This window comes from Fusarium vanettenii, assembly GCF_000151355.1.
Source record: "Fusarium vanettenii 77-13-4 chromosome 1 genomic scaffold NECHAsca_1_chr1_3_0, whole genome shotgun sequence".
NCBI lineage: Eukaryota > Fungi > Ascomycota > Sordariomycetes > Hypocreales > Nectriaceae > Fusarium > Fusarium vanettenii.
Genome location: NW_003315881.1, coordinates 2,304,889 through 2,332,778, shown reverse-complemented (window position 1 = coordinate 2,332,778; position 27,890 = coordinate 2,304,889). Strand labels below are relative to the sequence as shown.

The following is a 27,890-nucleotide window of genomic DNA, read 5'->3' as shown; positions in this document are numbered from 1 at the left end:
AGTTGACCAGGAGCTGGAACTTGGCGTGGTAGTATGGAAGCCTTTTAAGGGAGGACCGGCGAGCTGGACTTTGCTGGTTTCTCGCCAGATGCGAGAATTGTTCATGGCGTTTGTGTGTGCTCAGTGCTCATCTTCAACCCGCAACAATGCCAACAATGCCTTGTTCACAGAACAACAGACTGACTGAAAGCCCTGTATTCAACCCTCAACATCAATAGTATCATGTTCTCTCGTTTCGGTCGTCGTTCGCATCGCGGTGGGGTCTTCGTCGTTGAACATCGGTAGTTCTTTTGTCGGTTCGCGAGAGCATCAGCAAGAGGCTAATGTGTTTGAATTTCGTCAACGCTACGAAAGCAGAGCATCAAGAAGACTTTGCAGTCCGATCAGAGCGCGTCATAGGGTTCGTCTTTGTCTGGCGCGTCTCGGTTTACTTTTTCGCGACAAGGCAACAAAGCCTGATTCGGGAAGGCAACCAGACAAGGCGAACCACTGTGTCTTTCCGAATCAGGCCATCATGTGACAGGCTTGCTTCACTGCATTTCAAGGCTTGTGTGATGCCTTGAATTGGTAGGTGAAGCCATCGCGGGGATTTTCGTGAGTGGACAGCCAACGCTTGCAGATCTTGACATGTCTCAGGTTTTCAGCTAGACGCTTCGGGTCGTATGCTACCCAAGACATCTCTTTAAGCATCTTCACGGGTGCTCGCCAAATGAAAACGTCAGAAATCCTCACGTCTGAGCCCTACGATCTGTCTTCCCGCTTCTGGACGGTGTTGTCAAGGGATGTGGATGGTCGCGTGCCAGGCACACTGTCGAGGCTCCCTTGCGTAGGAATTCCAACCACTATAGCCGAGACACATCTGCTGAGAGACGCATTAAGCTTATAGCTGTTGCCAGATCCCCAGGATGCCTTTCAAGGCTGATCGAAGTGAAACCACTTGACCTTGCAGCCGGTGGTCTCGTCCTAGGGCGGCGAACCCGTTTCATTCCACCAGATGCTTTCTGTCAAGTGCGGGTGCCATGTCTCTCCTCTTGGTATCTCATTCGCCCGTACAGCAGCCGTGCCTGGATTCTGTCTCAGCTGTTGCTGCGAGGAGGGCTGAAACCGGCCACTCTGCTAACGTTTGACTGGAACGTTGTCGGAATCTCGAAGTCGTAGGCCAGGCGAAACCATCGTAGAGTTCAGCCCTCATTCCATAAAACCCCAGTTTCCCCCTGAGTGCCAGAAAGAGGAATGATATCGACAACAAGATTCCACCACGAGCTACTTAAGCGCCAGACAAGAACCCTCTTCTCATCTGAATCCTCAAGTTGTCTTAGGCAATCAACCTTCACCTCGTCTTTCTTTTCTCCTTGTTCAAGTCATTCCTTCTAATTTTTTTGGTTCTTTGTCATTCTAATCAAGATGGCCAAGTCTCTTCTTCTTACCACCCTCATCGCCGCTGGCGTTTATGCTCAGTCGACTCCCGACCCCAGCCTCATTAAAGGTGGCGAGTTCCAGCATCTGGGTTGCGTTGCCATCAAGCCTGGAACCTTTCCTCGACAGTTTGACTTGGGTCAGGCCGGGTGCACATCATCTTGCTCGACCAATGGCAACATCATCGCCTTCCACGGTAACTCCTGTGCTTGCGATCGCCTTGATTTGTCGCCGAGCCCAATTCCCTACCGGGTGACTAAGGTGGACAACTCGCTCTGCAACCAATGGTGCGATCCGGCAGATAAGTCCAAGGGAACCTGTGGAGGTGCCACCGTCCGCGGCTGGCCGGTCTATGACCTCTACAAGAGGAATGACGCCAGAGTCGTCTTTGTTCCGTTCCCAGGCGACGTTGCTACTCCTGTAGCCCCTGGACAGACACCTGCCCCGGTCCCCAACGACCCAGGACACAAGCCTGGCGATGTCTTCCACGACTGCCCCCCAGATGTCGTTGACTGCCCCTATCGCACAAAGTGCCCTGGCGGCAACTGTGGCGGGGCCAAGCCTATCCCTCAGCCTTGCCACGGATGCAGTCCCCCAAGCGGTGGCAAGAACTGGACTGCTCCTGCGTGTCCCCCTGGCGGCTGCCCTCCAGGTCAGGGCCCAACTCCTGGCGGTGGGGATAACGGAAATGGTGGGAATGGCAATAACGGTGGCCAGGGAGGTAACAACAACGGAGGCGCTGGAGGCGCTGGACAGGACTCTGGTAGCGGATCTCAAGGCGGTCAGGGAGACGGTAGCAGCTCAGGGAGCGGTAGTGATTCCGGCAACGGAAGCTCTGGAAGCCAATCTGGTAGCGACGCAACTGGCCAAGATGGCTCCAGTCAAGGAAGTGACGGAACGGATAGTGGCAGCAGCGCGGGCGGTTCAGGATCGGATCAGTCCTCTCAGGGACAGGGTGACCAGTCCGGATGTACTGGAACAGCTTGCGTCAACTCGGGCATCAAGACTGAGGCTGGAAGCTTCATGTTTGCAGTCGTCGCCGGTGTCTTGGTTGGGCTATGGTAAAAAAGCTCGGGATCGGGGTGGGAGAGAAAGGTCGCATTGGGTCTTTGCATTTGTTTCGTATAGAAAACGGGAACGGAGTCCTGCTTGAGTCTAACGTTAGCTTTGTCAAAGCTATAATATTTGTCTTTGGTCTTTACCTTTCTATCGAGCCCACTGCCTAGTGAAGTGCATCATCTATTTCTTGCGAAGTCGATGATGCTTGTGGCATCGACATGCCACAATCTCACATCGGAAGGCTCGGTCCGCTTTGGTCGAGGTGACTTGTGTAAAGGCGTCTTCGAATTCATTGACACTGGGAAGGAGTGTAGAGGAAGGGCATCAGGAGAGTCGGCAAAGTCATCTTCCTGAGAGGCATTTCGGGCTGGTAGAATGAATTGGCAGAACGTTTTGCGCTCAACGAACGCAGAGAGCGCTTGGTCAAAGAGAGAGGGTTGGTTGCAAAGACGGGAACTTGTCTCGATTGAGGAAGGGAAGTTCGTTCACCTCGCCCAAAAGATATTCACGTGCTTAGGTTGACAAATGTATCGCAACCACTTTCAAGGCAGCTACCCCACAGTAACATCCTCTATTATTTTGTCACCAACACCCACCCGTTCATATCTGCATCGTCTCCATGACTTCTCTACATCATGTTTCAGATGCCAATTTCGCGTCCGTATGATGGTGTCACAATTTTATCCAGTCCAATTATTCTTATCTTACAGCACCTGATATTACAGCATCCACACACACCGCATCGGCGAACCCGCCATCCTTGCTGAGCATGCAATCTGATTATCTGACCTTACTGCTGTCAATTAGATTAATCCTGCCTAATTTTGGAAACCGTCAGTCAGTCCTGAAAGTTGGGGGGGTGAACAATACAGAAAAAAGTGAGGCTGTAATCTCATATATCTCTATACACCCCTTAAGGCCGCAGAAACGGCCACACCAATGCACGACAGCGAATAAGGAAACGGCTGCAGGCAGCAGGGTCCCCCAGTAAAAAAAACTGGAAAAAGGGGAATCTTTGATGAGTTTGCAGAAAATGTGTGGTCGTTTAGGAGTCAAGTAAAGCAAGTTTGGGGCGGGCGAGAGTCTCGAAAGTATCAGATACTGACTAGGTTCCCAGCCCTACGAAGTAATACGGCTATATCGACGATCGTACCATGTTGGCGAGATCCCACTAGCAGTAGCCTGAGAGATTCCGAAGGCGAGACGGCTGTAATCCCGGTACCATGGTAGACGAGCGTTCGCCGGCATTCCTCCCGCTGTCGCGGGCCTGAAAGGGGCGAGTTGCGGGGGACCGTCTCCATCATGACAGCTCATCCGATCCATAATCCCATATGAGTAGCAAATTAATATTGAGACCATGCAGGAACTTGTCTCACAATTGATGCACCACGTCAAAGCAGGCCACATCTGCCCGTTATCCCGTGCTCTGGTTCATCAAATAAGACAGGTATGGATGACCGAAAGAATTTTCAAGATGGGTGTGGCACAGCACACCTCCGCGAGGCAAAACTTCATCAGTTGACCCTGGTTTAATAAAAGCACGAACCACACTCCTCAAAGATGCAGCCAGCAGAGACGAATGATTGGGGTTCACGTGGCCGAACTCGTGACGGCTTGACCAGTTCTGACCTTGGATGCCTCCCAAATTGTGGTGAGAGCATAGGCCAACGTTTCAAACCAAGGTAGCCCTTTCGCCGATACTCTCCCCTGTCTCTCTCCGCACACACTCAATAGATCCATGCCATACCACTGTAAATGTTGAGTTGACAACTATACCGGAACATGCTGTTGAGAGACGAAAACACCCAACAACTACCAGGCTCTAGGCCCAGGGTTTTCAGTTCGTGTGGGGGGTTGCAAGGAAATGATCAGCAAGTACGAGTTTGCGGACCTGTTCCGAACGCGTCGAGATACGCATGGCCCCAGGGGTCACAGTGGACATCTCGACAGTGTCAATATACAAGAAAATTCATGCTTTAGGCCGGCTGCATTGTGCTTGAGAGAGTCGCTTGACGGGAAGATTCAGGGACCAGTCTTTTAGTTTCTACTGTTGAATATTCACAGCTACACTCGAGGCCAACCAGTAATGTCCCGCCAACGATCAAGAAACCTTTAACAGCGATAATTGTTTATTTACAAACAAACGGAAAACCGGACAGAAACGTGTTATCCGTACGCACTGATCATGTCTCGATTCAGACAAGGCAACAAGGCGAACCAGGCGAACCAGCCATTTGAGCCTCATTGTATCAATGACTGCAAAATTTGCAGTGTAACAACCCTTGTCCTCGTCCAAGCTTTGTTGCCTATTCGTTTTCGGATTGGAGGGTGACTTCTGTCTACGCGACTGCGACGCTCTTAGACAAGGCTTCCTAGACAAAACTCGAGCTGTCAAAGAGCAACCAAAGCAAGTTCCGCAGGGTTTGCATCAGTTGAGAAGCACGTCAATCTGGCTTCCATCCTTGGATGTCTGTGCTCAGCCTCGGGTCGTGCCAACCCTGAAGACCCTATCCCAACCACTGGGCGATAACCAGAGGTCAGCTAACGGAAGCGTCGTGCCATATTGGTGACAAGCGCCAGCAATGAACTGCAAGACCCTCAATTGAGATACTTGCGTCACATCAAAATCACTGCCTAGGTTGCCTTGTGGGTTTGGAGGACAAGGCAGCCGGGCGGAAATGAGGTCAGGGCGCCAAATGCAGGGAAGTCTTTTTCAACCTCCAGACGGCACCTCATTGCATCTATTGGATGAATCCACCAGTGGGAGTCAAGATTGAGCCGTGCTCCGAGGGGCGTGGAAGCAGAGAAGGGAGCCAAGGCTTCTTAGCCTCCCAAACCCAACAGACAACACAGGGACAAGGCCCTCTCAAACATCCCTCCTTCACCGAAAAGTGCACCTGTGGTTGAATTGCAATACCTGGCCTGGCCACTTTTGTTGTTTGCTTCTTTGTCGATTGATCCCGGACTGTGTGTGCGGGCCGAGCCCGCGGTTTGCAGGCCCGTATCTCCAAATAGCGGTGTAAGAAACTCGACAGCAAAGACTGAGTGCTGGAGAACAATCTCTTTGTGACGTGTGCAAATGCAGGTCCACCAGATTGCCATGTTTCTGTAATGACTCCGAGAGTATGGTGCTGGTTATGAATCGATGTCTCAGCTGCAACTCCACGCGGAGCTGATCGCCTGGCAATGTCAAACGAGGACTGGAGGCCGGAGGTGGGGTTCCTTAATCCGCCATGATGGCAGTTGCAACTGGATCCTAACCAAGACGGGCGGCCTCTGGAATGCAAGCGTTGCCTCTCCAGAGGGGACTCTGGCGATCCGTGTGTTTCACAACAGTCAACTGTCTGATGTGACTGGTGATTTCTCTGGTCATCAGCGACGCCATGGCAGTCAAGCTCCACTATGAGGCTCTACGGGCTGCTCGCCTCCGGCATTTGCCCACCCCGGGGAATCGACCCCTCCCCCGTCCGGCGCACCTCCGAGGCTTGCCTCCGCTTTGAGCCCAGGACGCAGGCCAAACGAAGCAGATCTGAGCGGACTCGATCCATGAACACCTGGTCGAGCCAAGACTGACCCTCTCCAGCATGGACTGATGAAAAGCCAGCACATCGAGGTACCGTCACAAGTCATCGGGCCCGGCACTAGCCCCCCCTTGTGCTGCAAGAGATTGTCCGGGGTCTCGCGTTCCGGCTCCCTTCCGGCCGCTGTGGCGCTCGTCACCACTGCTTACCCATCCCTACACTCTCCTCACCTCGCGTCGAGCTAGACCTACTAACACAGTTGTTTTCTCTTTTCTCATCCCATCTGCCAATTGTTGCATACCTACCTACCTTCCTAGCTGTCTCTTCTCTCAACTTCTCTTTTCTTTTTCCATCTCTTCTTCTCATTCGAGCAACTGACCAGGTAAGTAGCTAGTCTGCTGTTGACCCTTATTCCCTGCTGACTCCCTCTAGTCCCTCTCTCGCCGACACGCTACTGCAACTCTCTCGATCTTGTCCTTCCTCGCTTCGCCATGAAGGGCCAAACTGTCAAGACGCGCCCCAGTCGTCCACATGGCGTTCTAGGGTTGAGACGATCGTCATGTCTTGATGGGATGCTTCTTCCTTGTCGGTAGATCGATGGACTATTAAAAGACTGAGTCCATTCCATGCCTAGTGGTTTCTCCAGGCTCTGGCAGTCTTGATTGCGTTCATCGACGTTGACCTTTTCAGGCCATACTCCGTACGGTCGTCATTGAACAACACGGAGTCTCATCAACCTGTTGAAAGTGTTAACGCCAGGGTGAGTCTTCTTTCTTCATCAAAGGACTTCTGCCTTTGAGCCTTTCCTCATAGAGCCCCTTGAAGAATTTCGAGAGGAACCTCTCACTAACAACTACCTGTACTCTTCGAAGCTTCTGCGAACTACCGAACACGCCGACACCTTCACCGGCCGAGACGATGGACCGCTACCTACGAGCCTGCGATGACCCTCTTTCCGTATTCAACCTCCGATATAGCGACCCTTCTCGCAGTTACCGCTTCGTGGTGATATCATGTTACCGGCAGTCCCGTTTGCTCTGGGTTTGGATCTTGTCAGGCTCAGAAGTTATCGAGCTGGATTTACGCCTGAATTTACTTGATACTCCTTGAGCAGAAGCTACGATGGCCCCCAAGCGTTCCGAACATACGGAGTGTCGAGTATTCCAAGAGCAGCGACAAAATATCGAACGCGTTTACGGCGGCTCCAAGAAGTTGCTACCGAAGTCTGGTCTCTTCAGGGGGCATCAACAATGGGAACTGCAGCATCAGATCCCATCTTGGTCTTCAAGACGAAGCTTTTGGAACAAAATCTATATCGGCTCTTCCAGACCGTCATATCTACCAGCCCTTGCTCCTAATGCTTGGGTTGATTGATGGCATTGTGGTTCGTGGCCATGGTATTCATCCTTGCTTCGACATTCATTCTTGTGGATGGTGCTCGCTGAGAGTTTCATCCCCGAGCGACAGAAGCATAAGCTGATGCAAGTATTTGGCTCTGCCCCTACAGAGGCTTTCTGCTATTTCTCTTCTCTCTTTTCCGTTCTCTGTCGGAGACTTTACAACGGTTGAACGCGTTCCGCTAAGCGTGTCTTCTCGCCCGCTTCAGCTTCCCTGGAATCCGACGGGGTCTGTTTTAATATCCCAAGCCCCATTACCTTCTATCTTTAGTTAATTCTGTTAATCCTGTCTTTAAAGACGTAATACAACATTTCCTTCTCCCTACTTCGACCTTCGTGCCCGACATCGTCGTGTATCTAGTCAGGACGACCCCTGAGCCCCTTTGTACTTTGAACCAATCATAGACCAATCCCAACCATGATCTTAACCAACCATAACCCGGATCCTTACCCCTCCCTAACCATGAGCCTTATCCTATCCTATCCATTGGCTAATGGGGTGTTAAAGGGGGTTGGCTCACAAGGGGATCAGGAGGTCGCCTTGACAAAACACTCGACATGCTCGCCATCCTGGGTCCTGCCCTTCTGTTCTAGCAACACATCTGGGTTACCTATAATCCATAAACTCCCTCATTCATACCCCAACGATAAACAATCGGCCCTCCAACCCAATAGATTCTCAGTTAACATCATGAACCATTCAGCTTGTCTCGCTCAAAGCTGTTGTGGCTGAATGGGGCCAATCAGCATCGGCTAGGTATTTCCGAAATAGGAAGGGAAGATAAGATAAGAGACCAACAGAAAGCCTCCCTTCGGACATTGCCATCGTTCTCATCTCCCCGTCGAGTAACTTGTAGTTAGAGGAGGGTATTTAATTAGTAGAGTATTAGATTATTAGAAGAGTAGCTAAACTAATTGGCTGGTATGGTGGGAGATGGCGGTCTTAAAGTCTAGATGCCCTGTCAGGCTGTCTATAACGAAGCCTATACCCTTTCTTCATCACAATGTCTCTTGAGTAGCTAATTAAAGATTTACTATTGGGTAACCTATTTCACGTTTCCTATGTTACCAGTCACTCACAAGGATCCTCCGCAATGGTCTGGTGAGAAGATTTTTTCAGACAAGCATGGTCGGTACCTAGCACATTGAGTGTATGTGATCAGTCTCTAATGTGATTGTCTATTACCTATAGAAGAAATTGGGCCTCTTTTCTAGTGTCTTGACGCGCCGTAACAGCCAAAACCGTTCACGATGAGAGTTCGGCCCAGATTCCATGCTTGTATCCCATAACAGGGCGGCAGATAGTCCCGGGAGTCTATAACAATATTCCAGCTCGCTCTATCAATTTCCCTTCTTCTTTTTAAGAATGGGTGCACCATGGAACAATAAATCGTCCCACAAGAGAGTATACCTTATCATCCTGGACTCGGCGGTTTCCATTCACGGTCAGGCTGTGTGTGTGGGCTTGTGGTGATGCTTGGCAGAAGAGAACTCTACGAGTCAGGTCAGCCAATCGTGATGACGCAAAGCCACACTTTGCCAGAATCTTCCATTCGTTTTTGGCAATGATCTGATTGTCTCAGAGCCTTGTCTTTGCCTGTTTGCACTTTGGCCCCCCAGTTCCCACCTCAGTACGTCTCAGAATCACGGCTGATCGGGTGATACGGCTGTTGTGTTTGATCAGATCAGGTTGTCCCCTAATACATGAAAGGAGATTGCGCAAGATGCCCTCCTCCGATGTGGCTCTTACTGACGATGGGCAATTTCTGTCGTCGTGATTCGTGAGTGAGACCTATCTCTGCTGTGCAAAGACTACAGCATGTCACTCGCCCCGCAGTTAGTGTCTTAACTGATCTGAGGGCATTGACTCACTAAGGTGATAAAGCATTAACTTCCCGTACTTGTCACTCCTCCTAAGATGAGTGCTTTATGAAGTCACGGAGAATAGCTTGGTCTTAATTGGGCTAGATCCCTGCGGGTGACCTAGCTGTAGTCTTCGCACAGCAGAGGAGATTGTGTGTTGAGTGTGGAACTACAACAAGGTTAAAGCGGCAACTCCATCATGAAACTCCGTTTTGATAGGTCACGGCTAGACTCTGGTCCTGTCTTGATCCCTTCCTTTGCATGGTCCGGGGTAGAAGAGTGGTAAGATTGGACTGTCTGCCGCGGATGGTGCCGTGAATAGAGACACACCTAGATGCCAACGGGATTGACAGCCGAACACCCCATGCCGAGCACAGTTCGGCCTCACATCATGGCGCATGCACCAACAAGGTCTCTATCGCGCTCTCGGCTCGGGCCTTGCTGGCCCCGGAAGCTGTTGGGGTATTCAAGCCTCAAACCATGACAACCCTTTCCAAGTCTCCCTGCCATGTCGATTCATTGTGGTCTCTTCTCTCTCCTCGCAATATGCCTGCATACAGAGACTTGAAACCGCCACTGACACCGCTAGCGGAATGGTGTTCCGTTGGCCACACTAGCAGACGATGCCGCTAGGTGCTGCTTGCGATGACGATACTGGCATGTTCTCCCCTGGTCTCGACTGATCTTCATTGAAGCTGTAATGGCTTCCGACCACGGCCCAAATCAGGTTGTTAATTATTCTCGAATAAGGCATGAATTGGTAGCTATGTTTGCTTAAGTGGAACAAACAACGACCGAGTTCTCCCAAGACTTCACTAACACTTCGTCCGATGGCGCAGACCCCCCCTACCTTACCCAGGTCGCGCCTCGGCAGCGCACCCTTTGGCCTAGGCTCTGCCACTCTTTTGCCAACATCAGAGTGTCGGTCAATCGCGGTTCTCTTTCCATCTGACCTTCAAGGCTGTCGTCAGCATCGTCTCAGGGGAGCCGGACCTACAGATTGACAGTGATATTGATACGGCATGTCATCCGGGGCACCCATTTCGCCCCAGACTTCAAGTCAACTTGAAGTTCCACTTGCTAGGGCGTGCTACCTAAGATGCCACTAAAATGGATTGGCCGTGACAGAGTTAAGGGGGGTGGGGGCCCGCCAGGCTCAGCTCCAGGCTTCCAGCCCTGGAGACGTTGGCTCCCGCTCCTCCAGCAGTGCAGCGGGCGTGTGGTAGACTTCGCACACGGAGACCAGGAAGGGGCCAAACCAACACGTAGGCTCCCGTCCTGTGCAAAATTTTCATCAATTGAGGAAACAACACGGTCCCCTGGAAAAGGGGGAGAGATCATACCCATCCATAACAACCTCATCCGCAAGATAAACGAACATCCTGCAGGGCTCGCGCAGTAGCGCAGACGGATGAAGATCCGTAGATCCGCTTCAGTGCTTTAGGCGACGATTATTCCAGGTCCTCGGGGCGCTGGTGGGTGATAGCGTCAGGAACCAGAAAGACGAGTGGGGGTGGTCTTGACGGCTACGCGCAAACAACTCCAGGAGGACGCGACCAACATGGTCACAAGTGAGGCTGACAGTGATTTGGATCATGAAGAAACCAGTTTAAAGCACACTGGCGGTGAAGGGCTCAAATTGGCGCGCTCATGTTTCATCCTGGTGAGCCAACAGCCAGCGCAGAGCAACTGGCAGTTTAGTTACCCAGTACCCCCTGGAAACTCCAGCCTCTCCTTGTGACTGCCTAACAAGGCGCTGTCTCTTCTGTGAAGCCACAGTACACTTGAGACGGGACGTGGCTTTGGCGGGAGACCATTTCCAATGCAGAGGAGAGCAGTCGCTCCTTCAGTGGCCATGTGCCAGTTAACTCCTTTTCCACGGGGCGGGTAAGATTGTAATGGTTCCTCAACAAGCAAATCCCTCTTTATCTTGGTCAAGAAATGATCAAGAGCCATGCGCAGAGCCTGTGGGGAACCTGCGCACTCCGCCCAACACCGCTCAAGCTGGGGATATCGGCCCGCCCCAAAGATCATCGCCAGCTTGTCCGCCATCACGCTACGGGACCATCTAAAAGCAAACTCGGGGCGACGGACTCGGCTAAGAGTATGACGCCGTCTCCAAGAACGGCGATCAGCAGCGGGGACACGGAGCGCTGAAGACGGGCTAAGGAGACCGACCGCCAGCGGCCCCGAGCATTTAGAAGCCCTTTGCCCACTGCCGGCTACTGATTGAGCTCCAGCCAGGGCGGCCTCCCGCATCGTTACAGCGATCCATCATTTCGCTGGTGAATTGTAGCCAAGCCGGAGAGACGGGGAAGAGAGGCGTGATGATATGCCCCTTTTCTCTGCTCAGCACACCACGAGGCACGTCACCCAGAGCACTCATTGTTGCCTCGCCCTCCCCTCAACGCCGAATCCAGGGGAAGGCGGCCTCCGGGGTGAGAAAACAATGCCGACAGGCGTTTTTACAAGCGATGCTGGACGAATTGGAGGCGTTATACTTTTGGTCTCGGGTGCGCCTAGCCCCTAAAAGCAACTCAATCGATCCATCTCTGGTCTTGTTGTCTCTTGTCTCACAGCGAGGCGTACAAACTCCCATCGTGACGACCAACACGGCCAATTAAAACTGGTTTCCTCAAGCAAAGCCTCACGAAGGGGGGATGATGGTGTGGCGGAGGTTCATGACTCGAGAACCGGGCTTCCAGAACAAGGACGTAAGTGAGGCTTACACACGCGCTCACCGTTTTTTCCCCTTGCCGCTAAACGGGTTCTCGGTCGCATCCAGAATATCGTCTCTCATTCCGCAGCTCTCACCCAGCCGATGCAAAGCAAGGTTGGCAAGCTGATTTCATGTCAACACACCAGACGCAGGGGGGGCCTCCATCATGGGCGATCTGCGCCAAGCTCCCTTTGGTCGCTCAGCCCACCATGCCATGGCAATTTCAAGCAGTTTAATCCAGTTCCCAGGCCCAACAATCGCAGTATCAATCAGTGTTGCAATGTCAACACCCAGTGTGCCTTGGCGCAGCAAGAAATGGGTGGACTGTCGCCAGGCAGGGCATCAAAGCCAACACACATTGGCATCCAAGTCTCACAAGAGTGCTGATTGTCGAAATTAAGCTTAGATATGGAGGGAAACTGTATCAAACCTCATCGTCGAAGCGACGGGACGGCATGTTGTTAACTGGATGATTATTTCCCCGTACGAAACACTACGGCGATGTAATCTGATTCGGCGCCGATGTGATGGCTGGATGGGCCCCGCACTGTAAGCGTGGCATGCCTGCCTCTGAAACTCAAACATGGATGATGGATCCATAATGTTATATCGACCCCTTCCTAGGTGTTGTCAATGTCAACAGGGAAGCAAGTGGAAAAAAGAAAAGAAAGGCGCAGCAGTAGTGGTGGGGGTGTGAGTTGTGAAAGATATGCATCAAGGTAAGCACAGTGCGGTGGTGACTGGAAGCAGCGTCGAGGAAAAAGAAAATATATGATTAGGAAAAGACATGGCTTGCTCTGTCATCATGAGTGCAAACCTCTTATGCTGGGCACTTGGGGAATTCGTGCCCGGTAAATGGCCCAGTGGACGGCTAAAGTAGCAGCGACTCAGTGGCTATAAGTACCTACTGGAAAGTGTACAAATTGTGCGACAAATTCGGGCAGTACAGTTCCTGCATAGCCGCATCCAGCGAGAATCCAGCGGTGAGCACATCCTTCTGGTGGCCTCCAGGCGGCGCCCGGGCATTTCCCCGCTGAGCTGGCTGCAGGCACTTGCAGGTACGTACAGGGTTGCATAAAATCAGTACAACCCCAAAAACTCCCAGCCTTGGGCACACAAAACCCAGTCAACTCTCAAGTCAATACCCGGAGAGGGCGGACAAGGGGATCCTGGCGCAGCAGCACGGTGCCCCGGTAATACGAAGCCGGGAAAACCGGGACGGAATGATCGAGATAGCTTTCGTTAGAGTTGGTCGCTTGCAGCTAGTTATTCCCGTGCTACAACACCACGAGTCACATCAAACAAGAGCACACATGGGTATTTGACGATTGCGGAAAATACACTATTTAATCCAAGACATGCACCGGCTATCTTCTACCTCAACCGGGTATGTGGTGAGTGAAGTGAGACACCCATGCCTCTCCAGCCATCGCACTCAGACGCATCGAGAAAAATCCATCCCAACGACGACGACCCAAGCCTTTCTGACCTGTCTCCCCTTCCCTCGCCTCGTTTGGGCCTATCACGGTGAAGCGTCTCGCAGGCCGGCAGACGCCATGTCCGTCTGACCACCCCGAGTCCATTCAATGATCTGTCACTTTTGCTTCATGCCATGAATTTCTTGAAGCTCGGGTGAGGTATCTCTCTCTATCTACCCTGGCCCTCCCATTCCCCTCCGCCCTCGACTCTTGCTTCTTGTCCAAGACATCTACTAACCTTAATTGCATAGTCTTCCCACGGCAAAACGCACGACCGATTCCCAAGCCCGCACGCTACTGCAAACTAAGGGACGAGCCGACGCCGTCCCTCCAGCTGATTCCCATCTCGCCTCCCTTGCATGGCGGTGTCTGAAATATCACGAAGGATGAGGAGTGTGAGACATCGTCGGCTTGCCATGCCTCCAGGATGACGGCGAGGGGATGGCTACCGACCGGCAAGTTGAGAACTCTTGCAGCTTCTCTGGACTACTTAAGGGGAACCGAGAATCTGAGCATGTCTTGATGTTCCTGTTCTCCACCAAGACTCTTCAAACACAGGCTGAGCGCTCCCTCCCGTCCAGAACACGGCCCAACTCTCCACGTGGTGCGGTACGACTCTTCGAGCAAGAAACGCTTCTTCACCACATCGAAAATGAGTTCCCAGGATAGCAGAGACCAGCAGAGCCTTTGGCTGTCAGTGTCAAGGTATGATCCAGAAACAGCACCCATTCATCCCGAGACCATCCCATTTCCAGCACATATCCGTCTCTACTATGTTGGCATCTGACTAACCGTACCGTTTATAGCAGCGAAGAACGCGACGGCAACACCCGGGCCGACCAAGCCCCCTTTCCTTCGATCGAGGTCCCCTACACATTGGCTCGCTTCCTGGACACTCCCGCCTGCGATGCTCCGTTCTCCACCTATGCCCTTCGCGATGGGAATGTTTCCCAAGCCATAATAAACCTGTTGTCTCTTTGCATCCGTCTCCGACGAAGAATGGAAGATGTCAGGGCTGACTTGACCGGGCTAGGAGCCCAGTTTTGGTGCCCTTGAGCTCATGCAAAGCGTCTTGCATCATTCAGTCAGCTATTTTTATGCCCCCTTCAGCCAGGGAGAGGTATAAAGCTTTGAGTGGCGCCCTATACAAATGCCCGCGCGAGTACTCGGCACAGTTTAAGGGACCATCAACTCTCCTTGTTACTTGTGTTCACTCGCCAGCACGCTCCATCGCCCTTTTCACTCCAGCCAGGGATCTTCGGGGACTTCCATGGAAAGAGATGATTAGACTAGCAGCACTCCTGTCATTCGGTCGTCCACAACAGCAACCTATAAACCTATGCCTTCCCGACGCCCTATGCATGCTCCTTCGCCCTCAGCACGCAGGCCAAAGACAAAAGTTTGGAGCTGTCGGTATTGACTCCCATCAGTTCCAGAGCAGTCTGTCCTTTAGACCACTTTGACTAGGAAGGTTGCCCGGGTCAGCTAGTTGCAGGAGACTGCCATTTCTTTGCTTGCTTGGCTCTTTCATGCTTGGATTTATTCTTGTTGTTTGTTTAAGCCCGATTTGTACACCAGATTATTGTCTTTCATTCACATTCTTGACAGTCGTGGTGGAATTTTGTCACTCCAACAAGCGCCAGGCTCTCCTTGTGCGCCGGCCACAGCCATATTTAACATTTACATTTGATCTAGGTATATCATGGTTCACTTATAACACATCTCTGCCCCTGCTTCTTGCAATCACGGTGTTCCCTTTCGGGGAAGTTTGTCCTTGGAAGCAAATAGCTACCCGTCTCCCCCGAGTTTGATTTTGGTACCGCTGGACAGTGACGGGCTGGGCTTTGTCGCGTCAATATTGCTTCCCTTCTCGCCCAGTAGCTTCAATAAACCAAGAGTTCTCTTTCCCTCTCCTTTCACTTTGCCTCGAACAAACATTATTAGACCGGACGCGTCCACAGGAGAACTATTAACCCAACCGCGAGACTTGAACTTCTACTGCCGCAGAAGCTTGGATATCAACAAGACTCAAAGACAGATGGAACCATGTCGCCCTCCGTTCCGTTGCCCTTTAGGCATGGCCTCTGGTTCCGTTTTAAGAGCAAATCCACTTGACAGCAAATCTAGGTCATCTCTCCGTGGCCCGTCTGTAAGTGGGTTCAATTGCCTTGTTCTTATCATCCCTAACTGACTCCATCGGCGGTTTCGCTTCGCTGCGATTTAGTTCTTCGATACCACTCTCTAGACGATCCTTCTATCTCTTATTCACGTTACATCGCTTCCAAGTCTAGATCTTCCATCTTGGCCCGTTGTTTTCGCTTCAAAAGCAGCGATTAGCGTTGAGCTAGCACCCACCCCCAATCTGGCACCACCGTAACCCCCAACCATCTCCAGATCGTCAACAAGCTTCCCCAGATCGACATGGCGCATTGGTATGTTCCAAGTTTCCAACTATAATATCGGATTGGTGGGAAATAACGGCGTCGCTAAGACCCCTGATTTGAGGGAATTCCTCGGCATCTACGTCGGTTAGATGCGATCACCTCAAGGGGAGTACGGCACGGCTAAGCGATTCGCCAAGCAGATCTCCGGACCCAGCAGTTATTGCCGTGATTGAATCGCTCGGGGCTTGATCAAATACCGACCGGGAAACTCATGATGGTCGACCTTGGGATCCACGGAAAGGATCATCATCATGACGAGGTCGTACTCCAGCTTCGCAGGATGGACACGGGCCACGATAAGGACAGGGCCCAAGAGCGATATCGGCACCTTGAAGGCTCAGCTCCCAGGACAGACACCGCCTTTTGCTCTATTCAATTAGCTAATGGTTGTCGTCTTGAACTCGGAGCCGCCCTCGATGCATCAACGAAATTGCTCAGTCGGGCGGGCTGCTTGATGAAGCCCCGCAAACCCCACCATGAAAGCATCACGACTCCAACAACGGCTCTCTCCCCATGCTTGTGCGGGAGTCGTTCGTTTCTACCCTCCAGGGGACTTGGGCTGTGTGTGGAGATGCTCCACTAGATCCCTTCCTCGACCCATTCTGGGGCCCGGCTTGCGTCGTTATCGACGGCAGATCTGCTCCTCCTGGGATACCTATAAAGCCGCGATCGCTCATCTTCTTCTACCATTCTCTGGCCAGTTTCTCGCAGAATCTGGCAGATCTGGCCGATTTTATAAGACTGGAGGACTTGTCTATCGAGTCCCTTTTATCTGTACTCCACCATGGCCGGCACCGACGCCGATGCCGCCCCACTGGCGACCGAGCCGCATAAGCAGCCTTCAAGAGACGACATCGGTCATGATGAGGTCGAAGAGGGTGTCGGAGAGATCAACGAGAGCTCCGTAGCGAAGCCTGGATATCTCGACAAGCAACAGCACGCGATGTATGTCGAGGCGCTTGCCCAGTACCCCACCGACGACGACATCGATCCAGAGAAGGAGAAGAGGGTCCTAAGGAAGATTGATATGAGGATAATTCCTCTACTGGGTATCTGCTACTTCTTTTACTACGTGGATAAGACCACTCTGTAAGTTCTCTGAGTCGTACACGCGGGTTCATGGCTGACCACCCTCGCATAGCTCATACGCCGCCATCTTCGGTCTCAAGGAGGACCTCGACCTTCAAGGCGATGAGTACTCGTGGCTCTCGAGTAGCTTCTACTTTGGCTGGCTGCTCTGGGCCATCCCGTCCAACCTCCTCATGCAGCGCAGTCCGCCAGCCTACTACCTGGCCTTCAACATCTTCATGTGGGGGGCTCTCCTCATGGCTCAGGCCGCGGCGCACAACTTTGGTGGCCTCCTCTCTCTTCGCGTCCTGTCGGGAGCCTTTGAAGCTATTGCCGACCCGGCTTTCATGCTCATCACGTCGATGTACTATACCCGTGCCGAGCAGCCGAGCCGCATCGCAGCTTGGTACGCCTTTAACGGCGTCGGTGTCGCGGGTGGAGGCTTGATCGGTCAGTATTCGCCCCTTATCTTGTTGTTGAACAATGCTAACTCAAGCTTCAATAGGCTATGGTATCGGCAACATCAAGGGAGCTCTTCAATCCTGGCGCTACGAGTTCCTCGTCGTCGGCGCCTTTTGCGCAGCCTGGGCCATCACCCTGCTATTCATGCTGCCGAATTCTCCCAGGACCATCTGGGGCTTTAGTCATGACGAGAAACTCATCATGATTGCCCGTATCCGCCGCAATCAGACGGGTATCGAACAGCGCAAGATCAATTGGGGTCAGGTCAAGGAGGCTTACCTTGACTACAAGACATGGCTCTTCACTCTGCTCGGGTTCGTATCCAACATCCCCAGCGGTGGGATATCCAACTTCTCGACGCTCGTCATCAAGGGTCTTGGCTTTGACACGCTTCATACTGCCCTCCTGGGCATCCCTCAGGGCGTGTTCGTCATCATTTGGATCGGCCTCGGTGCGCTGGCGAACAAGTACATGCCGCCCAACAGCCGCACACTTGTCTGCGCCATCTTTATGCTTCCCACTATCGCCGGCGCGCTCGGCTTCCTTCTTGCTCCTACCGATGCCTACGTCGGTCGTTTGATCTGTTTGTGAGTGCCAATTGAGTTCCTAACCCTACCCTAAACTACGCTAACAATTCGTAAAGTTACCTCACAGGCTCCTACCAGGCTTCATTCGTCATATGCCTCTCTCTCATAACCTCAAACACGGGCGGACAATCTAAAAAAATGATTGTGTCGGGTATGATATGGTTCGGAGCCTGTATTGGCAACATTGCCAGCCCCTTTTTCTACCGCTCCGAGCAGGCCCCCACCTACCATCTTGGCATTGGCTCACTTCTCGTCTCCAACTGCATTGAGCTCGCCCTCTTTTTCGTCTTTCGCTATTCGTTCATGTGGGAGAACAAGCGCAAGGAGAGGCAGCGTGAGGCCCTCCGGTTGGCGGGTGACGGCACGACTGATGAGCTGAACGCGACCGCGTTCAATGACCTAACGGATAAGGAGAACCCCAACTTTGTGTATGTATACTAGGGCCAACGTAAGCTTTGCATGGGATTCAGCTCCAGCTTGAATGGATACGAAAAGTCTAACCTGTTTACCCTATATGTCCATCCTTGGTGAAGAAAAAGCAATATATGACTGGCCAATCAGCCGTCGCCATAAAGACACCTCATGACTGGGTAATTCCATGGGCGAAGGCTGAGCAAAATCTATCCAATCCTTTACCAATGCCATTCTGGTCCTTCCCTAACCCATGTCGAACCCTCTTGAGCATGTCTTTCTGACTCTTCCCCAACTAAGGGCTAACCCTCCCCATGCCCCTTTACCCATCCTCTAAGGTTTATATAGCCCAGATAAAGGAAGACAGCCAGAGTATGACATAACATCTCATCATGACAGGGGCAAACATCCCATCCATCCACTTCCCTCCTCCCAAACATCGTCCCTCCAAGCCAAGGCATGTCGTTGATCTAGAGTTGCACACGATGGGTCCCGACAAAAGAGCCTCAAACTAAAATCCCTGCCTCGTCCCGTCCCATCCCCTTAGTGCCCGTCCAGGATGTGTGTGTGTCCGCACCCCCTCCCCTCCCCCCTTTGGACCCCCACGGGAAAAAGCCAGGGCAGGGGGGCGTACAGAACATCTTGTGCTTCCTTTCAGGGTCGACGCCGTGCCCACCTTTCTCCAGGATCGGATCGTGTGTGTGTGTGTGTGTGTGACTTGTGATGCATCAAAACTCCACCCACCACACCCATCTCCTCACACCCTCCCCTTGCCTGCCGTTTCGTTATCGAAGGGTACTGGACGCGTTGAGTCCTTTGGATGGGCACTGTGTGGATGGTGTCACAGTTGCATAACTTGGTTAAGGGGGGAACTAACAAAGATGGTACCGACGGGTTGGTAAAGATGTCAGCACTGCTTCATGGAGAGAAATTGGAGAGTTCTAGCTTTGGTTCATGATTTACTCCTTTGAAAGATGGTGGGAAGGATATTTTCATCAAGGACTGAGCATTAATTACATTCATTGCATTGTGGGTGGGCGATTCTAGTGTTTTTCATTACCCACAGAAATCGAGGCCTGCTCTAAGAGGCGAGGCGAGGCATTAACAAATTACTCTGCATAATCCCCCCAACCTCATACGCATGTACATATCCATTACTTACCCCAAAACTTATTTATACCTTAGTCTACCTTGGGTACTGACCAAGACACGTAGCAACGCGAACAGTTCCTCCAATCACTCTGAACCGTGACAAACCGCCCATCATAGCTGAGCCATATATTGCCCAATCTATTCCCACTCCGCTTTCATCTTCTCAACCATCACAACATCACCATCACTTCACTCTAAAGAAGACCAGAGACAACCTCATATGCCGGGTCAAATCACTGATATTGATCCAGAACTATTTTAGAAAACATGAAAACAGCCTCCACCGCCACTCTTCCACCAAACCGGTCGCCCCTTTTAGTTTATTGATCTCTTCACGCATATTGCGCCAGTGATCAGATCGCTCGCATGCAGTCCATGCCCTACCCTCCGCCCTAGCGATCGCTCCTCTTCAGCCTGTGTTATCCATCACAAGCATCACCTTTCCGTCACATCACCTACGCTGTCCGTCGCGTATCTCTGCCACCTATCCGAGTCGATTACATCCATCAGATGTACCACATGGTGCTGCGGAAGAAGCTGCGCTGGCGCTGCTCCCCATCAATTGCGTTCTCTCCGACTCTGCCACCAAGAGGCAGCAGTGGGGGCGCATCAGCACCTCGGTCAGGTCCGCCCAGAGAAATACCGCGAGCAACCTTCTCTCGGATCATCTCGTGACCCTTGGGACCAGCTCTGAATCCCTCACTGGTGGCAATGTTTTCATGAGCCCGAGCTCGAGCACTAGCGAGATGGGCATAGTAGACAGCCGGGTGCAGGGAAACCGGAGTAGTCGAGCGAGCGTACGAGTAGCACTGCTGGTAAATCATCTTCTGGAGGTCGTTGATAGGCATTCCCATCTCGTCAAGGATCACATGGTAGTGAACAGGGCGAGCAGTGCCTTGAATAGCAACATGAGAGCTCAGATAGAAGTCAAACATGAACGGGTGGGTGACCTCCTTCTCGACCAAGGTACCGGGAAGAGGGTTGCCGTTCTTGTCACCCTTCTGAGGGAAGAACCGAATGTGATGTCGCTTGGTAGCGACGATGACCGTGAACTTGGGCAGAGGGGCCTTGGCAGGCAACTTCTCTCGGAGGAAGTTCTTGATCTCTGCAATCTCCTGATCAATCACGTAGGCAAACTGACCCTCGCCAACTCCATCTCTGAAGTACATGACATGCGCGGGGAGCTTTCCGGGGTGGTTGACCTTCCACTGCTCCAGAAGGGATCCAAACATCATGCGCATATTACCGGGAGTGAGCATCTCAACACGGTAGCCGTTGGTTTCGACAAGTGCGGCGTAACGGGTGGCATCTTTGTCGACAGACATGGTCATGGCCGCTGTAGAGGGAGATGTACCACCAGGGGCAGTGTGAGAGACATCCACACCAATCATGATGGTAGGGCGGGTCTCAGGGAAGAAGGTGGGAGTCTTCCAAAGGGGAGGAGTGCAAGCAGTCGCGCCGCCCAACTTGGCATTGACCTTCATGCACACGTTGGAGTGATACTGGCCATTGTTCTTTTGGACATGGCTGCCAAGAACGACCTGAGTGAGGATGCCGAATCTGCAGTCGGCAGACTTCTTGAGGCGCTCGTAGGTTCCGCTGTTCTTCTTGGACACAACAACAAACAAAAGCTGAGTGTATCCCTTCTTCTTTGTGATCTCCTCATGAGCCCACTGAACCGCACCTGCAGCATCGAAGCGCAAGTTTCCTGGGCAGTTGAGCATCTGAGCGTCGCTCAGCACCTTGCCTCCGTGGCCGATGAAAGTGCTCTTGAAAGTGTTGGCGAATTGCGAGAGCACGGGGAGGGTAACAGGCTGTTCGAGAGCAATGAAACCCCAGTTCATCAAGGGGGCGGCGTTCTGCTTCCAGAACTTCTTTCCACGAAGGTCCCAACGACCGGCAAACTTGGGCTCAGCCGTGCCAGTGCCAAACTTGACAGTCGGGGGAGCGAGAATTCGAGCATCGGTTCTAGAGAACTGAGGTTCAAAGGAGACGCCATACTCCTTCAAGAAGGGGTCTTCACCGATGCGGAGCGAAGCTGCGCCCTGCTGGATGTCTCTCTTGCGGATGGGAGGACGGGTGACAGCGATCTTGATCATGGCCGCGGTTTGATCAGGGTTCAACTTGAAAGGGTAGCGCTGCATTGGCTCGACAATAGCGAGCTCAACAGGGATCATTCCTCCCTTGCCAGCATCGATGAGTGGGAGGTTGGCCAGTCTGAGGTTGACATTGTACTTCTTGCGGTAGTAGTCATAGACGGACACATCCTTGCCGTCGCACTCGAAAGTGTACGTCTTCGCGGTGCAGCCTTGCTCACCATACTTCTCGTTGAAGCTGAAGTCCATGATGGTGTAGACCTTGTCGACGTTGGGGCGATCTCGGTGCTTGACCTTGAACTTGAGTCGGCGCAGCTTTCGAAGCTGCTTAAAAGCATCCGAAGAAGCCCAACGGCCGGTCTTGTCTCGGGAGGGCTTCAGCACTTCCCAAAGGGAGGCGGGGGTGTGTCCCTGGAACTTGCGGTCCAAGGTAGCCAAGAAGTGGCACATCAGCTTGTCGACTGTCTGGTTTCCAATCCAGAAGCAAGTGTTGGCGACATCAATGTTGTAACCGAGCCCGACACCTCTCTGCGCGAGGTTGTGGCTCATTCGAACCGAGGCGTAGGTTCCCTTGTGGACCTCGACCACGGTACCATCGAGAAGGGGCGTGACTTGCTTGCTGGCGGGGTCGTAAAAGTTGCGCTTGATGGCGAGCAGGTTCTGAGATGGGAACTGTCGAACAAGGTGGTCCAGGAAGTTCAGTGCTTCTTGAACACTGTTGTTGAAGGACATCTTGTGCTCAAGGTAGCCCTGAAGAGCGGCGACCTGGATTTCGGTCGTCTTGCGAATCGTGACATGGAACTTGCCTCCTTCGCGGGCCTTGGCCTTGCCCTCGTCGAGATCGACACTGAACCGAAGCTCTCCACGCTCAACAAGTGCAGGACCCCAAGCGAGCTTCTTTCCATCGAAGAGCCACTTGTCGCCCTTGTAGGGGCGAAGCTGTTTCTTGGTGACCTCGTGGGCCCAAATCTTCTTCATGACAGGGCCGAGCTTGTCAGGGTTGGGCGAGATGAAGATCTGAAGTCATTGTCAGTAATGAGCAAGAAGTAGGCATGGCAAAGATTGGTACTCACATCATACTGATGAATCTTCTTGCTGAAGTCAAACTTGGTCATGCGGTACTGGTTGACCTCGATCTGTTCGGGCTTGCCTTCGGTGTTGAACTTGCCGTTGCGCAGCGTGAACAAGTCCTTCTTGGTCTCGGACACGTATGCATCAGGCGGCAATTCCATGCGGGTGTTTCCCTGATCCTGTTGCTGTTGAGGCTTGGCAGGGTCGAAACCTGGACCCTGAGCCCATCCAGCGGCAGGGCCACGGGAAGAAGAGCGGGCGGATGAGCCACCGGGAGACTGAGAGGGTCGTCTCCCGGAGCCAGAAGAGCCGCCCGACCCGGAGGGGCCAGGGGAACGTCCTCTGTCGGACATGATGGCGACTGAGTCTGAAGAAGTAAGCGACTGAGATCAAGAAGAGGAGTGATGGTAGGTAATGGTAGTGCTGGGTGGAAGAGTGGTTGATCGAAGTCTGGTGGAGGAAGAGAGGAGGAGAAAGAGGGAAGAGGGGGACGGAGGCAAGATTTATAGCCCTCGTCCAGGCGAGGGCTACAAGGCAAAGAACAGGAACTTACCGGCAACGAGAAAGGTGTGATGCCTTGCTTGCGCAGACCGCGGTCGTGGAGCGAGAGTTTGTTCTAGCTGATGTGAGGATCACAGCAACCGGCGAGAGAAACAGAAGATGGATGAGGAGAAGGAATCTGTGCTTGCAGAAGCTTGCACAAGTGTTGGAGGTGCTTGGCTGAGGACCCAAGCGAAGAGAAGAGGGTGTGTGTGAGGGTGAAGGAGGAAGAAGAAGAGGGAGAGGAGAGGGCGGGAAGAGGTTGAATATATAGAGAGGGAGAGGGGGACTATGACTCACGGTTGCACTCGAGCTTGAGCGAGAGGGAAAGAGAGAGATGAAGATCCTTAGGATGATGAGCAGGATCTGCAGCTCCTCCGAGGGTGAGAAGAGAAGAGGGTGAGAGGAGGTGGTGCGGTGGAGGGGGTGAAGAAGAGGAGAGAAGACCCTGTTGGGCAAGCGCTGTAAACCGACCGCGCTTTCCCTATTATCTCAGGCAGAAAAACACCCCCGCAACCAAGGGCAACGAACACACGGAAGAAGCGCGGGCGGAATTCAATGCCTCCAACGAGGAAAGGAGTGGACACTGTTGACCGGATGCACCGCGCGGTGTGGCGCTCCACGTAGACAGGTGACGGTTGATTGCGTCTTATCTACCAAACAGATTGATTAGAGAGTGTGCACAGAGGATAATTAACGTCCAATTATTGTGCGTATGGTTTTAATTTGGTCCCAGCTTGATCTATTGTCCCAACTTTTGCGAGTGTCAGTAGGGGGTATATCACGCTGTCACTCGGTGCTGGGCCCGCCGCACATGATTTGAGGGGCTGGCAAGTCAAACGGATGCAATTGCTGTAGATTAGGTGTATTTTAAGTCAAGTGTTACTGCTATACGTCCGGCAATAGAAAACAAATACATGGTTACAGGGGAAAGCCGCAGCCATGTGCGTGGCAAGCGTGTTGTGTGACCAATCAATCTTGACCTGTTGCTATCCGTCATGGTTTCAAGCTCCAACCAAGGCAACGGCAACGGCAACGTCGTTTGCAACACGGATAAACAACAGGCGGTAATACCCTGGCAATCAAACGGGAAGACGGCACAGATACAGCACTCGAGAAATCAGAGAAAGCAAATCACACCCACACGCACCAAACCGCTCACACCAAGCCGCTCAAGACCAAATCCAACGAGTTTTATTGATACAATCCCATGTGATTGGTAAAGCTATGAATGAAACGCATCCCAGCCCAGCCCGTCATCTTCTCGCCGTCTCTGCACCCGTCTTCATCTTGGCAAGCAATATCCTCCGTGACAGCCACCGCTTGGGCATGTCGTCGATCCCCCTTCCGAACGCCGAACCCATGCGAGGCAAAAGACAAACCGACCCGATCCTCCAACGTCATCCAAGTCCCATTTTGCAACCCCAGGCAAATACTCAACAGTAATATTAGTGGCATCATGTTTGCTTACGCATCACCATCCGACCTCTGTCGACCTCAATATCGGTACCCGTACTGTCCTGGCGGCGGCGCGCCGTATCCGCTGGGCGCCTGCTGCCAAGCCGATGACGCACCACCCGCCTCGGGTGGAGGATAAGGATTGGCCTGGTAGCCGCCACCGCTCTCTGGCCGCAAGGGAGAGTTCCGGTATCCGCCAGCTGCCGCGGTCACTCTTCCGTAAGGGCTCAGCGGCCGGCTGCCGTACTCACCGGAAGACTGCCGTGCGTGAGACGGGTTGTTGTAGCGCTGCTGACCGCCTCCCGTCGCCTTCAACGTGGCAGCATCAGGCAGGCTGGTGTCCCGGAGAATATTGACCAACGCTGAGGGGTTGAGGCGCTGCACGTCAAAGCTCTGAGACGGTGGGAGAATGTTGAGAAGGAAAGTGATGTCTCTGTGGAGTGCCGATGCCTGGTTCCGCCGTTGTTGGTCGAGTCGACGGCCAGCCGCACCCTTAAGGGGTGACACTCCCCGAGCAAGTCGTTTGGGGGGGTTCAACTCCTCGTCATCGATGCCCAGAGGTCGCTTCGGTGATGCAGTGGCCCGTACGTACTGTAGTCGGGGGCTCTGCTCCTGTCTGGCCGGAAGTGGGCTGTTTCGGAGCGAGATAGGCTGCTCAAGCACAGGCATGGCCTGCCTGGGCCGCATCTGCACTGCCTTTGAGATGATGAGAGGGGTCGAGATTGGATCAAACTTGTCAGAAGAAAAGCGAGAAACAAAGTAGTTGAGCTTGGGGTCCTCTGGGAAGAGCTCTGCCATCCGGTCCTCCAGCTTGGAGATCTGTGATAACTCTCCGTACTGTGATTCATACTTGTGGAAGTAGGCGTACAAGGGTTTGGCCTTGGCCAGTGTCTCAGGCTTGGAAATAAGCCTGTTGACGCAAGTCTCGAACACGACCCGGGCATCTGTCATATGGTCAGTCTTGGTCTTGGTCGATGGAAATGTGCCACTTACTGGTTGTGTCGTCCTTGGAATGAAGATACTTCAAGTACTCTATCATGAACATCTCATCGTTGGGGAACAAGCGAGCACCGCGCTCAAAGATCTTGGCGCCCACGGGGTCCTTGTAGACAACTGATTCGAGCAGTGCGACGGCAACATACACATCGCTCGTAAGTCGCCCCTTTTGGCGCGCGTCCGTAAAGACCTTGCGCAGACCGCCCTCCGACTGGTTGCCTTTACCTTGAATACGACGCATAGCTCGAGCAAGGGCAATCCAGACGTACGAGATGGTACGTGACAATAGTAGCGTCTCGCTCGAGTAGGACTTTTGGATGGCGAGGATCCTTTCCTCGATCGGGGACCTCTTGGGTTTGTCGTCGTCATCATCGTCGGCATCGTTCTGCTCAATCGATGCCTGGACGGGATCTTGCGCCGCCGCCTGTTTCAAGGCCATCACCTCCATCTTCTCTCGCTCCTTGACCTTGTCTCCCATCTCATACAAGGTCTCCAGTACATCGTCGTAGGGCTTGCGGACTGCCTTGGCATATTCCGACTTGTCACCCTCCTTGGCTGGGTAGTTGGCTTCAATGTGGTCAGCCTGCTTCAGAGCAAGCAAAACACTCTCTGGGTTCGCCCGAATGCCCTCTAGAAGCAGTTCGGTGCCCATCTCTTTGTCGTTGTCGCGCACATTGTTCTGGAAGCACCACTCGGCAGCGTCCACCCAAATCTCGGGCCAGAATCGCGATGCCATTAATGCTTGCTTGTAGCAGTAGAGAACCCTCTGGTTGAAGACCTTGGGCTCGTCAACCTTGAGCACCAGCGGATCCTCCTTTTCCCAAGCAATCCACTTCTTCCACATCTCGATTTGATCCCGGAACTCCTGGTCGCCGTCGAAGCCAGGAGCAGGAGGAAGCCTTGGAAGGTTTGTGCGCTTGAGGTGCCGTGTAATGTTGTCAAGCGCAATGTTGGCACTCTTGGCTGACATGTATCCCGGTGATCGTTCTTGGATGAATTTGCGACCCTGTCGGCCAAGGTTAGTACATTCATCAAGCAGATGAAATGAGACTTACAGTTATCTTGTTCAGTCCCATCTCAAACTGGTCATATTCCTTCCACAGGTTGTTGACAGTGAGCATGGGCACTGAAATAGCGCGCTGATAGACCTTGCGCAGTTGGTCCATCTTTTGCTGATCCTGCCATCCTGTGCCGCCAATCTGGCCTGGACCATTCTTGATGAACTGGACGTAATCCTGCCAGATGTTGCCCGAATCCCGATCCACACCGATGTTGTCGATAACAAACTCGTAGGATTGTGTGATGGTCCTTCGAGCTTGTCCAGACGCATCGTTGTTTAGGTCGTTGCGCCGACGGATGTAGTTGAGGTAGACGGTCCACAGCTTGACGTTGGGGACTGTCATGAGGCATCTTCCAAAGAGCTGCTCAGCGTCGACAAAGTTGTCGAGCCCAAGCTCCATCTCGATCCATTCGACCCAGATATCAGCCTTCAAAATGGTCAGCTGCTGCACTATATAGAGTCTGGTTTGTCAACTTACAGCTTGCGGAAAGATTTCTAGAAACTGGTTGTAAGTAGTTCGAGCCTGGTCCAGTCGGCTGGAGCGTCTGTGGTCGGCAATCAGATTAAGCCACGCATCCATATCTCCACGGGGATCCTGCTTGACACGAGCTTCGAGCAGGGCAACTGGATCGAGACCACCAAAGGCTGGAGTCACATTGGATGAGGCAACAGGAGAAGGGACGGCGGCAGGGGCTGGGATATTGGTTTGGTGAGACGCAGTAGAAGGCTCCGGCTGGTTTTGAGATGGAACAGATTCCACCTTGGGAGCATCAGAAGTTGGTTCCTCATCCTCGTCATCGTCATCGTCAGATGCCTCCACTATGAAACCACCGGACATCTTTGGCTTGGAAGGCTGACGTTGAGCCGTGGCGGAAGCAGCTCTTTCAGGAACCTGGACGGGAGTGCCAATCGTGACCGACTCTGGATCATATTCTCCTCCATCTTCTGTACCATTATCCGCTGCATCACCAGAGACAAGGGAGTCTTGAGCAAAGTTATCAACTTGTTCCTCGCTATGCTGAACTTGATCACCCTGGGGAGCCCCAACATCCTCTCCGCCCCATGAAGCACCTTCGGCAGCCATATTGTAAT

General features: G+C 52.7%; 4 protein-coding genes across 4 annotated transcripts; 2 read left to right on the top strand and 2 right to left on the bottom strand.

Annotated features, from left to right (window-relative positions):
- Positions 1-1,404: 1,404 nt before the first annotated feature.
- Positions 1,405-2,481, top strand: NECHADRAFT_75048 (uncharacterized protein; the record flags this gene model as incomplete). Its single annotated transcript, XM_003054344.1, has 1 exon — positions 1,405-2,481. The coding sequence occupies one exon, from the start codon at positions 1,405-1,407 to the stop codon at positions 2,479-2,481; it is 1,077 nt and encodes a 358-aa protein (XP_003054390.1).
- A 14,200-nt stretch (positions 2,482-16,681) lies between these two features.
- On the top strand, positions 16,682-18,455 carry NECHADRAFT_31843 (uncharacterized protein; the record flags this gene model as incomplete). Its single annotated transcript, XM_003054343.1, has 4 exons — positions 16,682-16,986; positions 17,039-17,391; positions 17,462-18,014; positions 18,071-18,455. The coding sequence occupies 4 exons, from the start codon at positions 16,682-16,684 to the stop codon at positions 18,453-18,455; spliced, it is 1,596 nt and encodes a 531-aa protein (XP_003054389.1).
- Positions 18,456-20,028: 1,573 nt separating this feature from the next.
- AGO2101 (uncharacterized protein) lies at positions 20,029-23,097 on the bottom strand (the record flags this gene model as incomplete). Its single annotated transcript, XM_003053617.1, has 2 exons — positions 20,029-22,690; positions 22,747-23,097. The coding sequence occupies 2 exons, from the start codon at positions 23,095-23,097 to the stop codon at positions 20,084-20,086; spliced, it is 2,958 nt and encodes a 985-aa protein (XP_003053663.1). The 3' UTR covers positions 20,029-20,083.
- A 1,684-nt stretch (positions 23,098-24,781) lies between these two features.
- Positions 24,782-27,882, bottom strand: NECHADRAFT_31071 (uncharacterized protein; the record flags this gene model as incomplete). Its single annotated transcript, XM_003053616.1, has 4 exons — positions 24,782-25,686; positions 25,736-26,744; positions 26,794-27,225; positions 27,277-27,882. The coding sequence occupies 4 exons, from the start codon at positions 27,880-27,882 to the stop codon at positions 24,782-24,784; spliced, it is 2,952 nt and encodes a 983-aa protein (XP_003053662.1).
- Between the last annotated feature and the right edge of the window lie 8 nt (positions 27,883-27,890).